General features: G+C 36.3%; 3 protein-coding genes across 3 annotated transcripts; 1 reads left to right on the top strand and 2 right to left on the bottom strand.

The window, feature by feature from the left end:
• Nucleotides 1–2176: 2176 nt before the first annotated feature.
• On the top strand, nucleotides 2177–3971 carry LOC147405239 (uncharacterized). The gene has a single exon (XM_086441471.1). The coding sequence runs from the start codon at nucleotides 2346–2348 to the stop codon at nucleotides 2685–2687; it is 342 nt and encodes a 113-aa protein (XP_086297597.1). The 5' UTR covers nucleotides 2177–2345; the 3' UTR covers nucleotides 2688–3971.
• Nucleotides 3972–4684: 713 nt separating this feature from the next.
• LOC147405238 (Plasma-membrane choline transporter family protein) lies at nucleotides 4685–10953 on the bottom strand. The gene is made up of 3 exons (XM_086441469.1): nucleotides 9733–10953; nucleotides 5455–5803; nucleotides 4685–5079 (listed from the first exon to the last, which is right to left on the bottom strand). The coding sequence occupies exons 1-3, from the start codon at nucleotides 10821–10823 to the stop codon at nucleotides 4816–4818; spliced, it is 1704 nt and encodes a 567-aa protein (XP_086297595.1). The 5' UTR covers nucleotides 10824–10953; the 3' UTR covers nucleotides 4685–4815.
• An 887-nt stretch (nucleotides 10954–11840) lies between these two features.
• On the bottom strand, nucleotides 11841–16418 carry LOC147405237 (peptidyl-prolyl cis-trans isomerase CYP21-1-like). The gene is made up of 7 exons (XM_086441470.1): nucleotides 16232–16418; nucleotides 14952–15030; nucleotides 14047–14094; nucleotides 13601–13624; nucleotides 13271–13453; nucleotides 13057–13132; nucleotides 11841–12329 (listed from the first exon to the last, which is right to left on the bottom strand). Exons 1-7 carry the CDS (start codon nucleotides 16328–16330, stop codon nucleotides 12167–12169), a joined length of 672 nt encoding a protein of 223 aa, XP_086297596.1. The 5' UTR covers nucleotides 16331–16418; the 3' UTR covers nucleotides 11841–12166.

Below are 16418 nucleotides of genomic sequence, written 5' to 3'. Positions count from 1 at the left end.
AATATATATATATCTTAGTTATTCTCTACGAGAAATGATAATCGCAACTAAAAAAAATTATAATTAACTATTATGGATGGATTAAATATATTTTAGAGGTTGTATTCCCCAGATTTGTTTGAATGGGACCTCTTATGATGTATGAGTGCATTTTTAGAGATTTATTTAATCTGTATCTTGTGACCAATATATTTGATAAATTGACCACAAAAAAAAAAAAAAAAATCAATTTTATCGTATCCAGCATTTCAGCTAATAAAAGAATAGATTTTTGATTGGAAAGGCCCTCTAATTGATGCAACATTGCTATATGTTATTATTTTATTCTTTAATTATAGGAATCGATTATATTCTTACACAAGAGGCTTCTACTTGATTTAACATAATTATATTGTTATTCTTTAATTATATTATTACTGAAGAGGCTTCTAATTGATGTAACATTACTATATTTTATTCTTTAATTATGGGGATTGATTATATTCTTACTAAAGTTATAAATTTTAATTTTTTTTATTGGATAATGCTAAACTGACTTACTGAGCTAACGTGGCAGTGAGCAGAGAGCCATACATTTTTATTTTCTTTCTATCTCGAGGAAAAATTTATGATTATCTGCCCACTACCACATCAACACAGTATTGAAGGAAGTCAGTGTAGAACGACTCTTTTATTTAACAAATCTATTGTTGTTGTTCTTGTTTCTCTCTTTATTAGTTGTACATATTTTCTATAATGTGCAAAAATACCTAAAATAATAGTTGTTTACTAAGAAGAGTACGTTCGGTACCCAGTATCAGTACGAGCTTTAATTCCTTACGGGCCACATGCGAGGACACACCCTCACTACTTGGTGCGAGTAAAGTGCAGTGAGGGTGTTGCGCATGCCCCGGGATCAGACTTTGGACAAGACTATGGACTGTGCAAAGCCCAGATATGGTACCTGGTTGTCTAAAAAAACATATACAATAATACTTCGGCATCATGTATAAGACTTTTGATGAATGAATAGAAACAAATACAAAGAAACTTGACGCAACAACAACTCAATACATGGCGTAAAATTTTGTTTTACCTGCACCCTACGCCAAGGGGACGTAACAACAGCATTAACTTTAGTTTGGTAGAAAAGATTCAACTCTTACGTTTTCAATATCATATGATGACAAAAAAAAAAAAAAAAAATTACCATACAAGACATGGCCCCACCTATATTTCACTCCCTATCTATTATGACTGCTTCACCATCATTGCATAGGATAATAATACTGAATCCCATATCCCTAATTTTTTTTTCGAATTTGGATTTGATCCTGAAAATGAAAACTTATCTTGATTGATATTCGATCGTTCGAGCCATGCATCCTTGATTATGTGGCACGTGTTGTCATTTACTTTAATACTGATTTTACCCATCCCACCACAAATACCACATTGGTGCCTGAGATGGATGGAAGGAAGGAAGTAAACATGGTGAAGGATGGGAGCATTATGATGTATTGGATGATCTCTATTATTTCTTGTGTCTTTTATCTTAACATTGGATTATAATTTAATATAACGGTTAAGATAGATTCTTGTTTTCTACCCCTATAAATAATAATATTGAAAGGTTTTTTGAATAAGATTATGAGAAATTTCGAGAGAGGCAAGATAAAGACGTATAAGGGTTTTTTATGAAAATCTTGAATGATTATTTCTCGTATTATTCTCCTTTAATTACTTAGTGAAGAAGATTAAGTTTATTAATTTTGTTAAATAACGTAAATTTTGATATTTTTTATTTTCTTCTTGATCCTATTTAAACAAGTATCTCCAAATTCACAGTAATCTCAAGGTATTAATAATTAAAGTTAAAAAAATAAATAAAATAAACACTACAATCATCCATCCCAATTTTTCACAATAATCTATTTGATGTCAAAAAGACAAACAAACAAGATTCAATAACTTAACTTGTAGTACTGACGGACCTACCTCAGTAGGTGGAGGGATTCATTCTACTTCCTATTCAAATAATTAAATTAAATACAGAAAAGAAAAAAAGAATAAAAAAAGAGAAGATAAGCATTAAAGCCCACCGGATTTTGGTCTCTTAGACACTGTATATATATATGATATAAGGACATTTTGGTAAATTACAACATTTCATCTCTTTCTTTTAATAAGAAGAAATCATGATTCCCGACATTCCCAAGAAACAAGAGAACAAATAAAGAGCATCTGCCCACCCCCCCATATTGTGATTTCGGCTTTACTGACTTTACTTTGCTTTCTTATCAGATTTCTATCACTAAGAGGCTAAGAGCACTAAGAGATAGAGATAGAGATAGAGAGAGAGAGAGATGGGGATCACTGATGCTGTTGTTTCAAACATAACGACTCTTTTCTTGGTTGTGATCGCTGCAATCAAAGCTTTTGGAGTCATTAAAGGACTCAGCTTCTCTGAAGTTTTCATTTTGGTTGTTTCCACAACTGTTGTTTTGTTCATAGTTGTAGCTACCCTTACGTGGGACCTATCACGTAAGGCCACCTATGACTTATCTCGTGATGATCATCACCACACACATCCCGAGGAAAGATGTCGAGGAGGAATCTGTTGGCACAGCGTTTCTGTCTCATCTACTGTTTCTCAGGTCCGTTTTCGCCTCCCTTCTCATCAACCCCTATCCGTTCCCCGTTTATAATTTTATTATTACAACAACTCTCTCAAGTCTCAAGTCTCAAGTCTCAAGTCTCAAGTCTCCAAGTCTCTCTCTAAGTCTCCAAGTCTCAAGAGAGAGTGATACGGTGTATTATGTGTGATAAATAACGAGTGTCCAACGAAGCCCCTGAGATGATAGGTGGTTCAAATTTTCTTACAATTATGTATGTATATACGGTCTTGATATTAACTGTTAAATACTTTTGATCATCAATCGACAAAAGATCATAATTTAATAATTCTTGGCCAAAAAAATAGAAAACGTGGATTCATGTAATGTGGCCCAACTGGTAGGATCAAATACTGACAGGGCTGGGCCAGTGGACCCAAAAACAATACCTTGGAGGTTTGGAGTGGCATTGTTAGAGAACATCTGGAGTACAGGATCCAGATTTCCAAACGCATGCGTAAGAAATGGTCAAATGTGTGGTCCCATCGATGGAGGGAAGTAGGCAACGTGGCGAATTATCAACGGCTAACGTCACGTGGCTGGTCAAGATTGCCAGTTGTCAGCATTCCACGTGACAAGTAAAATTCAACTTGTAAATTAGAGTAAGATTAAATTAGATTAGTGGGTGGTGAGCTGGCGCTCACTTATCTAACATCATCACTTCCCTTTCGCAGGTCGCAGGCCAGTTTTACCATTTATTTCTTCATCACGTGTCATCCACGTGAGGAGTAGCTTGACCCATCCTTACCTTACAGATAAGTGGGCCCCACCAAAGGGAATAACATTTATATATATAAGAGATAGTACGGATCCTGAAAACGTTCCCGCACAAAACAAATCACAAATACTTGGTATCACTGAATTGGGTCAAGATATCACCTTCGCCATCATGATTGTTCCTACCATATGATCAAGACCCCACTTGTGTGGGTCCAATGCAAATATAATAGAGCCGTGATTTTATGACTCACCGAGCATTTTCACTTGATCTAACGTGGTAAGGGTATACAACTGTTGATCGGTTTCTTCACAATATACCAAAAACCGATCAACAGTTCTGTGCCCTTATCACGTTAGACCAAGTGAAAGTACTCGAGTAAGTAAATTATTAACCTTGATATATAACAACATCAAAAGATCCAAGCAAATTCAAGTATTCTCGGGATTTAAAATTTATCACTGTTTTATTTATTGTCTGAGTTCACTTGACAATAAATAAAAAGTGGTGAACTCGACACTGGTAAGAAAAAAAAAATTTACTTATTTTCGATTTTTCAAATTTTTTCAGCTAAAATATATGAAAAAGATCAATTTGTTTAGATGATTTCAAATCAAAAGGATCATTCTTGATCGATTTTCATTCAAAAAAAAAAAAGTGAAAAAAATCCTTAAAAATGGCTTCTTCTTCCTTCTTAAATCATTTTCGACAAAATAGTCTCCGAAACTCGATTGAGATGCCAAAAATTTAATTTTTTGGATAAAAATGATAAGTTTCAACGGTTAGGACATCTAATCGTGATAAATGTAGGAACGGTTAAGAAAAAAAAAGTTTAAATAAACTATTAAGAGACTTAACATGCTCTGATTTAATAATTCAGAAATTTCACCAAACTTCAATTAAATCATGTAAGCTTTACCATTTGGCCCTTTTCATCCAAATGGAATTGGGTTGAAGTTGATCGAATCTTCTCGCCATGCATCAGGTGAAGGAAAGTGAAAAGTCTCTTTAATATTCACGGAATGGTGTCTCCTTCAAAATGGGAAAATGGCTTTTGGCCAGGCAGCCAAAATCCTCTTCTCTGAACAGCCCTGCCCTGCTAGTTTGTGCCACTTGGAGGGGTGATGTGGCCAATCCATGTCGATTCTCTCATAGAAGATAGAGGACCCCTTTAACTGCCCATGTATGTAGGCAGCAGTACCATACAAGTAACTTTACCGTTGAATTTGTGAAAATGCTTTCAATAGAGGGAGGAAAAAAATTAAAAAAAAAAAAAAAGAAACTAATATTGCTGAGTAAACAAAGGCTAATCTTGGAGATAGTTAACTTGTTTATTGAACCACCAGACCTCATAAATATTATACAATGAAGCTCTTGAAGATATGAAAAATTAGTTAAACCTTCGAAGAATACAGAGAGAAAAAGAGGATACAATAAGATAAGTTACACAATATGTTGAGTTCTGGTGCTAAGAGAGGGTCTATGATTCCTGGTAATGGGAAGATGGACATATACCTCATGAACCTCCTGTTTACATACCTCCCCCTTGTCCCTATCAATTGCAAAGCACACATACACTGTTTCAATCACATTGTCCAGCACATGCACAAAGAATCCAAGCACCACAAAGAGTAACAACCATGCAAGAACTGCCACCAAATATGTATCTGCCTCGAGATCAGTTGCTGCATTTAGGATTGCACACACCTGTTTTGCACAAACACACGCATTGGTTATTTACACATTTTTTTCTTTGAAACCAATACAAGCCCAACTGCCCAAGTAGTTAAACTTGGAAAACCTTTTATGGGTTGATGTTAACCATCAATCTGAAAACTTTCTCTGGACAATTTACCATTTGTTTTTCCCCAAAGGACCAAAGAACGTGTAAGCTTTTTTTATTTTTGTTTGATAAATCATAGAATGTTTAAGATCTGATGGTTACAATCACCTAATTGGTTTGAAATTATCCAGGAGATCACCATTGAAGGCAGGTACTGACCATCCACATGTGTGACACAATATAATAAGTATCCATGCTTCCATTATGATAGAAATATTACTTGAAAGGGTACTACTCACCGCAACTGCATAAATTGCTGATAGAACAAAAATAATTGCTGCCAAGATACGAGTGGAAACGGTCTCCACAAAAACGGTGGAGAGAAGATTGCGTTTCAGAAGCTCATATGTCATCTTAGCAGAAGAGCAGTAACCTTCACCAGTTATTGCTGCAAAGTTGATTGTGAACTTATTGAGAAAATCAATAGCTGAAAGAAAGGAGTTAACACAGCACCGAAGTATAAGGTTCACAATCCCAGGAGCACCATCTTCTCGTCTTGCACTATCAACAGCAGCACGCACAACGCGAACAACACAAATTAATAAGCCTGAGAAGCATACTGTGCCGAAGGATGGACCAAAAGCACTTCTGCAATGTTTAAGAGAGGAAACATGAGAACAATGAACAGATCCATTAACAATCATCTGGTTGCACCCAAAGCAGAATCAGTTTACTCTGTTGCACCCTTTTTAGTAAAATTATGACTTTTCCCTTCTGGGAAGTTCTAAGCCGACCACTGTCATAGAATTTTACTGCAAGGACAAGTAATGGATTGATATAATCGACATTGAAGCAACATGTGAAGTTTGCACAGTACTTGCAATTGCAAATTTTATAGAGGTTATCCACATTGAAAAGTAAAAAATACAAATTTTCAAAGACATGTTTTTATTGGAGAATAATTATTACTTTCGTAAACAATGATGAATAAATGAGTACAAGTTATATCCATTAAATTTTTAACATTACAATATATAGGATTTCATGAATCTATAGAGGCTTATCCGGGGGCAAGGACGCATCCTTCTCAATGACACCACCAAGCCAACGTATCTCTTCATCTAAACATTCGAGAGCTACAATCCCACGCCTGACTATCTCAACAATCTGAGTTCCTTTTTGGTTCTTGATCCAACAAGACTTCGGCTCAAATACCTTCCAGTCCACCTGCCCCAATCTGTTGGACCCAGAAACCATCACCACCTCCTATAATTTCTTATTGATAAAATGACAAAGAATCTTATTTTGAATCTTCTTTTAGCATTTGGCAATGTGATGAAACAATCTAATGTTTCCGACCCCTTCTTTAAGCCATCTAACCAAGGACTTCTGTTTTCAAATGCAATCTTCTGTGTTTGCAATCTTGAGTATCCTGTATCCCCCTTTTCGTCCACCACTCTTCAATCCTCTTTTGAAAATAAAGACCCCACCTCCTCCCTCATATAAATAGAGGCAACATCCTCCAAAACAATCCCCAGTTCGTGATACACACTCCCAAAAACATCTTTATTTCACTAACTCTAATTCGCCTTTAGAGCCATCAGTTTCCTGCATAATTAATTGAGTACCACCAACCTTCAATTTTTTCAAAGAAGTTGGGAGCTTCTAACTACACATCCACAAACAAAACAGTGACGGGTGCCTAGGTAGCCACTTGGTGTTTGGTTCTTGTACAATCAAGGTGTTTGATCACAAGCTAGTCTCAAGATAGCCACTTGGTGGTCATTGTGTCTGTGTGACCCCGACTACTAGACACTAAAAATGGATTGGATTACAAAGATTTGGGTTTCCATATGATTCATCCAAGGAAAATTCCCACCATCGATAGGCAAGTCCATGAGCAAGTCTATTTTTCACAAATTCGCCAAAGCCCTCATACTTTCATTCTACCCTTACTGCAAACTCCTTTGTTTTCCATAAGAACACCCCCCCCCCCCTCTTCGACACCGCAGAAGATCCCAATACAATAACCAGAACATCATCTTGTCACACATAGACCTTTCACTTGGCCATCAATGTCAATACAAATATATACAAAGCCACAAATGCATTAGCTCAAAGAGATTTGTCGGGAAATCTTCAAGCATTTCTAATGTAAATATCTAATCAAAATCAGATTCTCACAAGATTGGAGTCTGGGATGAGCTAGACAGCATACAGTGTTCCGGGAGAATCCATCAGATTGATTGTTAGTTAAAGTGAATTTCACATTCAATGGGACTATCAATTAGATTGTGCATATTAATCAAATCTAAAATTATTCTTCTACCTCGTTCTTCTTGTGTGCAAATCTAATTACGTTAAAATCTCATATACACCGCCAAAGCTGCCAAGACCCCAATTACACTTATTTCCCCAAGTCTCTGTTACTACTTTCTCTTCAAAGGATTCTAAAATTATTAATTGCAAGATGAGGATATCCACCTTCCACGTTGACACCAACTTTCCAAATCAACCATCTCTATTTACTTCCCAAACCTCTTATGTTTCCAAAATGAAACCTTAATAATTGTATAGGCACATACGTTCTGCAATGGAATTGATTTTTCACTTCTATTGCATTGAATGATCCATTTACCATTTTCTTTATTACGCTGAGCTTACCTAGTCCTTTCCTTATCTTCCTAGTATGCAAATTCTCAAGCCCTTCTGTCATTATTTCTGGTGGGAGTTGTTGTTAACTGCAGCAGAGATGTCTTTGATACTAATCTCCATGCTTATGCCCTGCACGACCACCAATAAGTTTTTAGTTGCAGCCCATTACTTCTTCCAATAACCTCAAATAAGTTCCAACTAGTACCTCATTGGGATTGTTATCAGCTGTTGTTGAACGCACCCAAACCATCTCAGTCAACTTTATCTTAGTTTGTCCCCACACTAGTCATAGCCCTCTCATACATGTCCTCAATTATGCAATATGTCCATTCTGACTCCTTTCTTTCCTAGTACCTACCAAATTAACTCTATAGGTTACTTTGATATATACTTCTCCAGGTTAGTAAAAAATCACATTGAGATTCTTCTTCTTTTCTTTATTATACTTTTAGATGTTCTGTCATATGCATACCCAATCTTATTATTTCTTTTCATTTTTTTTCAGTTGTAGTTTATCTTATTTCTTTCATGTAAAATTTTCTCTTTCATTTGATATATGCACATTGGTTGCAATTGGAAAATATCTCTACTTGAGCAACCACCCAACATAATTTTCATGCACTGCACCCTCACCAATGCCTCTATATTTATGTATAATTGAACATAAATAATGTATATCATCACTTTAAGGTATTTCTTGCACATATATATTATATAATGACAACACCCATCCTTCTAAAAAGTCCCTCCATTCAAATCAAAGTTTTTCACTGTTACAGGCATTCTTTCTTCCTACCCAAGTTTTCACAATCACTTGGTCATCTAAGTCTCTAAGACTCCTTATAACTGGAAAAAACTGTTCTATCCATTAAAGATTGGAGTAGAATAATAAAATGCCAAAATGTAATCGATAATGACCTTATTTGAACAGATTCCTGATTATATCAAGCTCAAGAATGTTTCTTATCAATTTGAAGTTAACAAGGAGGACCGAAGAGAGTGGTGGGTAAGCAAGGACAAAAGATTTTCTTTCCATTCTTTCCATCAAATTCTCCTGCCTTCTTCCTACTCATATTTCCCTTCAGCAAAAGTATGGTTATCCCTTATTCCCTCAAAGGTTTTTTTTTTTGCATTTGGATGGCTTCTCTTGATAGAATTCTCACCCTTGATAATTTGATTAAAAGGGGTTTCTCAACTCCAAATTTGTGCTTCCTTTGCAAATGAATGGGGAATTGGGGAATCACATTCTAATTCATTGCCCCTTCTCAACTTGTGTTTGGCATTACTTTCTTTCACTTTTCCAAGTTGATTGGGTGTTACCTATGGAGGTCCTTTCTTTGTTCACTGCGTGGACGCACAATGTTTTTTCCAACAAGAAAAGATACCTACGGGCTATTCTCCCTTTAGCAGTGTGTTGGGGATGGATAGAGAGGAATAGAATAGTTTTCCAGGGAGAGGAACAGACCCTCCATGAGGTAATCCTAGATATCTTGGATTGTTTATACTTGTGGAGCAAATTGAGCAAGGAGTAGTCAGGCTGTTCTTTGAGGATTTTTTATTTTAGGGGGGAGACGTGTCATGATTAGCTTGTGTGTGGGCTGGCTTTGAGCCATTTCTTTTTCTTTTTCATTTTCATTTTTCCTCTAGCCATCTTGTACAGTAGCCACCTTGACCACTGCTTTTCTCCTCTCAAATAAATTTTTTACACTCATCAAAAAAAAAAAAAAAATTGTTTCTTACCACATAAAACCTACCATAACATAAACTCAAACAGGCCGCATTCAGGAGCTTTCGTGATCAGCTACAGTGGAATTAAACATTCCAAATTCCATGTGATCCACTCTTATAAACTTCAAATTACAATTGGAAAAATATGAAATTGAATAGCTCAACTTCAAATAAAGATAAGGGCACTAACATACCTGAGAGAACTCCTCATACTTCTGCTTGGAGTTGAATCCTCCTTTGAGAAGTACCACTGTGCAATAGTCCCACTGATCACAAAAACCTGAGCTTCCACCATTACGGACGCAGACCACAGCATAGTAACAATGGCCAAAGCATAATATGCTGGCACCCACCCATCTTGCTTCCAAACACAAGAATACCCACTCTCTGATCCTTTACTCAAATGAGGCACGATCTTCCCATTCATTCGTGCAAACACCAAAAATACAACAATCGGCACAAAATAAACTAAGAGCCCGAGTGTCAAACATGGAAGAACACCAAACAATCCCAAATTATTCGCAAGCGCATCAGATGCAACCCCGACAATGCCCACTGTTAACTCGATCCGATGCCAATTAGCCACAATTATCACAACAATCACAGAGATAATTAAGAAAACAAACACAAGTAAAATAATCCTGTAAACGAGCGGGAAAGCATCACTACAATTGGAGCTAATGGTACACGCCACAAACCAATACACATTGATGAATATGGGAATTACAACAAAAAATGGAATCGAAGCGTAGACGATCTGTTTGGCGTAATTCCTTAGTACCCAAAGAAGCCCCAATGCAATGGGTCCACTAAGAATCAAGGTAATCACAAGGGTCCAGATCAAATTCTTCAAAAGATGAGAAGAAGAAAACGACGAAATTGAAAACGATGGAAAACCAAGGATTCGAATCGAGGAGGATAGTTTAACACAAGAAGTGGTGTTAGAATCGTAGATGAAAGAGGAAAGATTGGAAGCATTAGGGTTTTGATGAACTACAGAGAAGATACCGAAAGCGAAGGTGCAGAGAACGAAGATGATGAAGAGGAACAAAAAGGTGAGATCTTGAAAATGTCGGTGGTTATGGTTGAAGGTGATTTGAGGGTATTGGTTTGGTTCATCTGATTCGATCGAATCGTTTAGGGTTTCTTGAAATGGAGATGATGGTGGTGGCGGTGGAGAATGGGCTTTGGAGGAAAGAAGAGGTTGAGATAGTGAGGAAGAGTCGTACAGAGAGGATGAAGAAGAAGAAGAGTTGTTTGGATCATGATCTGTGCTGCCCATCATAGAGAAATCAATCAGATTCAGAGATGGATTGATTGATTAATAATAATGGAGAGAGAAATGAGGTTTTGTTTCCTTCATTATCTTTTTTGACTGTAAGTGATGGTGGAGAAGATGACGTAGAAGAGTGAAGCCTGACCACGTTTTTCTAAACACAGTATTTTATCTCGTCTCGGTACCCGTCATAACCGAGTTGACTCTTCCGAGTTATCACATTTTGGACGAGTCCACTCCCTTAAATTTAGAGATATTCTATTTGCCATACCAACTTTTACTAAGCGAACCTCAATCCGTATGACTCATGTTCAAAGTCCAATTTTGGTTCATTGTTCGTTTTAATTTTCAAAACATGCATTTCGAGTGAATTCATCACTTTTATAATTAATGAATTTGCTAGTATACCTACGAGTTCGTAAGTTATAAAAATGACGAATGCACCACGAAATTTAATAATGAACCACACTCATTGCCCCATTTTCTCAAACTGCACCCAATTGACTAGAGGTTTCTTGAAAAAAGAACTCACTCGACAACTTATTACAATTGGGTTTGAATGGGTTCAGTAATAAACTATCGAATGGGCAATCCCAAGGGGTTGGCTGAGTGGCAAGTAGAGCCTTGATAAACTCCTTAGAAAGGGTAGGTCAAGTTTTCGAAACCTCACAAAGCACTAAGTCCTTGGACCACCCTCTAGGGTTTGGTTGGCCCTCGACTCGATCAATTGCACGTAGGACTTTCTAAGGGAGTTAAATTACATATAAACCCTTATTGATACATTTGCACATGCCACCACCTAATCTTTTTAATGACCAAACACGATACATTTAAAAATAATATAATTACTCTATCCAAAGTATTAAAATAGTGAAGTAGGTGCAATAATGCATATCAAATTCAATCATTTTTTTTTCATTTATAATAGATTTTATGAGTTGTGCTGACTTTTGCATGAAATGTTCTTTCATTCAAAATTTTTTCTACATAAACAACAATTTCTATAATCACAAACACATCACTCCATACTTCACATCTATTTACAGATTCCCCCTTAAAATATCCCAATTTTCACCCATTGTAACAAAATGTACATAATGTTATCACAAGGATGACAAATGTAAAAGGATGATCAAAGACAGAATCATTTAGAAAATACGCCTCGCCCCGTGTTATAACAATACCCATACAAAAATACTCCCTAATTGTTCTCAAACGAACCGAAACAGATGACAAACCAATCATCCCAAAAAAACTTCTATGATCACCATACATAACAGACACAATGCCACTCACTCACTCATACTGCAGGATTTGAGCTGTTAATGTTATAAGCCGGTAGGTGAGATTGGTCAGCTTTCTTCGTCCCACTTGTTCTTAGGTATCTCTCCTGAGTCGGCAATAACAACCTTCTTCCTGGGTTTCCCATTATAGGTCCCAGCTCCCCCTTCTATTGTGTACACTATATCCATACCTTCAATGACTTTCCCAAAGGCGACATGCTCCCCATCCAGCCTACAAAATAGTTACAGTCAGTTAGTTATGGCGCACAAGCAAATATTGAAATGGCTTTCCTGGCAGCTCTGGCCAAGTTACTGCAGAACAACATACACGTTAGATTAGCCTGATATGGGGCTTAGACCCCCCATAGCTCAGTTGGTTTGACACATTGCAAACTAACTTTGACGCCGGAGGTATAGTCCAGCTTGCCCATAGAAAAAAGGCTTATATCACGTATTGGTACTTCCCTCGTAATTTTTAGGTATGTACATCACATATTTGGTCAAGACCCACTAGGATTATGTATTGGGTCAAAATACATAAATGATACAATTGCGGATAAGGTCTTTATTCTCTCGAAATCCGTCCTTGTAACAGTATTCTCTAGTGGTATTTATAGGCTCTCAAATGACCCTTTCAATGTACGAACAACCCCTTGATTCGTCCACGTGTCTCAAATGGGATTGTCTCTGAATGAGTGCCATGTAGTGCTACTCCACCTGGATCCCATTCCTCTATTTGGATGACACCCTGGAGGTGCACATCACCCTCGACACCATCCATATGCACCATCCGAGTCACGTGATCTTGTTCCTCCAGATGGAAGCCTCGATGTGTGCAATGTGGCACCCTATTTCCAAGTCATCATTGCCACATTGCCCTAGTGAATTAACGTCATCCACAAATTATACTTGAAATATGGAGATAGACTCCAACAATCTCACTCAAAGTTATAACTTACCAGCTGGCCTTGACAGTGGTTATAAAGAACTGCGAGCCATTGGAATCAGGTCCGGAATTCACCATGGAAACAACACCTAAACACAGTAATATATAGTTTAGAGATCCAAGGATCACTTGACAGAATGCAACTTCAAGTATTGGAAGCAAAAAAGAAGATGATAATCATCCACAAATGAATGCAGTATACTTTGCAATACAGAAAAATCATATACCTGCATGTGAATTTTGTATCTTAAAATTCTCATCAGGGAAGGTACCACCATAAATAGAGTTATTTCCCCTTCCATCCCCATAAATAGTGTCTCCACCTTGGATCATGAACCCAGAAATTATACGATGGAATGGAGTTCCCTTATAATGGAGAGCTTTTCCACTGACACCCTCTCCCTTCTCCCCTGCAATTGAAAATGGGTGAGCCATAACTATCATCTAGACACTAAGGCCCTCCCAGAGGTATTTAACAACAACATATAACGTCATGTTCTCAAACAATTTAAACATTAAAAAATAGAAGAAGGAACCAGCAAGATACGCTTAAGTACCTGTGCATAGAGCCCTGAAATTTTCTGCAAAACCAGAAATTATTAATATTAGGCATTTATATAGTACATAAGTAAATAAAAACAAAACTTCAATTGTTTAGCTTTTAAGAGGCCTTGCTTAACAATATGGTGTCCCATTCCTATAAAATAGGAACTGTGTCTACATGGCACGCTTTGGTTGGAGTTTAAGTCACCTCGGGCTCACACAGCCCAATGTGTTTAGTCTCCAACCAAAGAGTGCCATGTAGACACCGTTCCTATGTATAGGAACAGGACAATGTACTGGATCGTGACTCTTTCATAAACCAAGTAAGAGAAATTGATGAAGTACAGTATTAAAAGATAAGAATAACATATTCATCTTAAACAAATGTTAAAATTAAATCATATTGAAATCCCATTGGTATCCCAGTATCAAAGTAGTAGGTTAGAAGATAAAACCATACCAACAGTTTTTGGTACAACCTGGCCGTACAATCCAATAATAATTTTACCTGCAGAAATTGGACGGGTTAGTTTGAAATTAAAAATAAAAACAACAAAATAGAATGTCATAGTAAGCATATTTGCAATACTGCAATAGTAGCAATGAAAATGAAATTATGGTGCATCTTGAAATGAAGATGAAGTTATGGTGGTTGTCAGTGATTAGCATTCAATGTATTTTTCTGCAATTTCACATTTTGACGCTGAAAATTAAATTTGAATAACACGGAAAGTAATATGTTCAAATATTTGAGAAATTTTTTTACAATAGAAAATGAAAATAACATGCGACTAAGAGTATGAAGTTGGGAAAAAGAGGAACAACCCCAACACCAGAAAATGCACCAAAAAACAACCAAACGAAATCAGCAAACATGAGTTCTATGCCACTATACATGAAACCCTACAGCTCAAACAATGCAACCATAAAAAATATCATCTACAGACCCCACATAGGTACCTCAAACTCAATTTTCTAAAGATAGGACATTTCTAAGGCGAGTCAGACCCATAAACACAAGATAGCAATGGTTGAGAAATAGGGCACTTTCACTCAAAATGATGGTCTCCCAGGATGGAGAATGCCAAGGCCTTGGAACTCGTGGAACCACCCAAGAAGGGACCGGGTAAGCACAATATACCATAATGCGATGGCAGCACTATACATATAAAAAGTTGAAACATAATACAAAATTGAAAAGAGAAAAAAAAAAGTAGCACTCATGAAAAAATGAGATTTGAAAATCATAGACCAAGTTATATTCAATATAAAGAGAGAGAGAGAGAGAGAGAGAGAGAGAGAGAGAGAGAAATAGTTCTACAATTTTGTTTTATTTGCAAATTTAAAATAGCATGAAAACCATACCTACACGTTGTCCATCAATATCAACATCCAAGAATACTCTGTGTGTAATTTCAGGCACCTTTTCAACCTCATCTTCCTCCTAAAAATTCATTTAAAGCAGTAATTGAGATATCCGGAAAGACCACATAGAGAGCCACAAATTATATCTCTATAATATGAAAGCAGAACATTGAATGGCTTCTTCTTTTTTTAACTGAGAAACTCTAAAATTATCATGAAATAATAAACAAAAAGGGATGGTAAATCATTCCAAAAAAAAACAAGGCCAAAGAGGTGTGACTACAACTCACAAAAATGTGAGTATACAAGACTGCGTCGCACGAGATTCATGAAACTAAAAACTTTTAATGATGTATCAATAAAGGGATTTAATAACTCCTGAAGTAGGTGATAGAAAGGATCTTATAAGAAATTTTGTACATATTTTTTCCCACGCTAAGAATGATTTTTTGGAATATTTATCAAAAAGGTGATAGGAGATGAACCAATAATAAGCTAATTCAAAGAAAATATCAATCAAAATCCAAAGAAGTTAACCAAGTTGGCAACAATTCCTCTCAAGAAAAGTGATGACCGGTAAGCCAGATTAGGAAAACATGATAAAGTAATTCAGTGTTGAATCACTGGTCTTCAATCAATTAGGAAAACTTCCATTAGTAAAGAAATAGTCTTGTATATATATTTCATTTTCACACCCAAAAAAAAAAATTTGAGCATAAACCTTCAGAAAATGGTCCCATTATAGTGTCTGAAACCCTTGCATAGGACAATTATTGCATTAAAGTTGATAAAAAAGAATTTGCTGGACTTGTAAGTTACAATAGTCCAACTATTTTGATTCCTAAACCTTATTAAAGGGTTTCTTTAAACATTCCAGAATGGTTTGCTTCCACTTTACAATTCCCTCCAAAATCAAGAACAAATATTTAAAAAAAAAAAAAAAAAAGTCTTGGTAAACCAGGTCCCCCAATATTAATTAAAATCTGAGAGAGTTGTTCTCTATAAAAGAAAAAAAAAAAAAAGAAAACCCATTTCTTAACCTTTCAAATCTTGCCAGTCGAACAGAAAATACACACGTGAGGAACAATTAAAGCAGAAAATAAGAAAAACCCAATCTTTTAACAATTCGAATCAACTCGAATGAATAAGAACAAAGGAACACCTACCTACCCACATCGTAAAAATCCAAAAGTACTTCGATTAAAGCAACTAGAATTAATCTTGGATAGATTTACAGCTAAAAGAAACCTTAAAATTAAAGAATTGGTGGGTAAACCTACCGAGCGAGGGATGATAAATGCAAGAAGAACAATAATGGTTGCGACGAACAATAACAGAAGGTATCGTGGTTGAACAAAAGGCGAGAAATCTGGACGCATTGTTCTTTCCTTCGCTGCTTATGCAGTCTCTACTACAGGATTTCTACTCCTCTCTCTCGCCATCTCTCTTTAACAACCCCAACTCACT

The sequence above is a fragment of the Akebia trifoliata genome, chromosome 4, assembly GCF_017979445.1.
Source record: "Akebia trifoliata isolate Shusen 1 chromosome 4, ASM1797944v1, whole genome shotgun sequence".
NCBI lineage: Eukaryota > Viridiplantae > Streptophyta > Magnoliopsida > Ranunculales > Lardizabalaceae > Akebia > Akebia trifoliata.
This window is presented reverse-complemented; position numbering and strand designations above follow the sequence as displayed.

Bases quoted from the DNA above. Each gene is read 5' to 3' on its own strand.
- LOC147405239 (XM_086441471.1), top strand. From the start codon at position 2,346: ATGGGGATCACTGATGCTGTTGTTTCAAACATAACGACTCTTTTCTTG.
- LOC147405238 (XM_086441469.1), bottom strand. From the start codon at position 10,823: ATGATGGGCAGCACAGATCATGATCCAAACAACTCTTCTTCTTCTTCA. The intron at 5,804-9,732 runs GTATGTTAGTGC...TAAACATTGCAG, and splicing joins AGTATGAGGAGTTCTCTCAG to AAGTGCTTTTGGTCCATCCT. The intron at 5,080-5,454 runs GTGAGTAGTACC...TGTGCAAAACAG, and splicing joins CAGCAATTTATGCAGTTGCG to GTGTGTGCAATCCTAAATGC.
- LOC147405237 (XM_086441470.1), bottom strand. From the start codon at position 16,330: ATGCGTCCAGATTTCTCGCCTTTTGTTCAACCACGATACCTTCTGTTA. The intron at 14,095-14,951 runs GTATGGTTTTCA...CAATTTCTGCAG, and splicing joins TATTGATGGACAACGTGTAG to GTAAAATTATTATTGGATTG. The intron at 12,330-13,056 runs GTAAGTTATAAC...ACTATTTTGTAG, and splicing joins ACCACTGTCAAGGCCAGCTG to GCTGGATGGGGAGCATGTCG.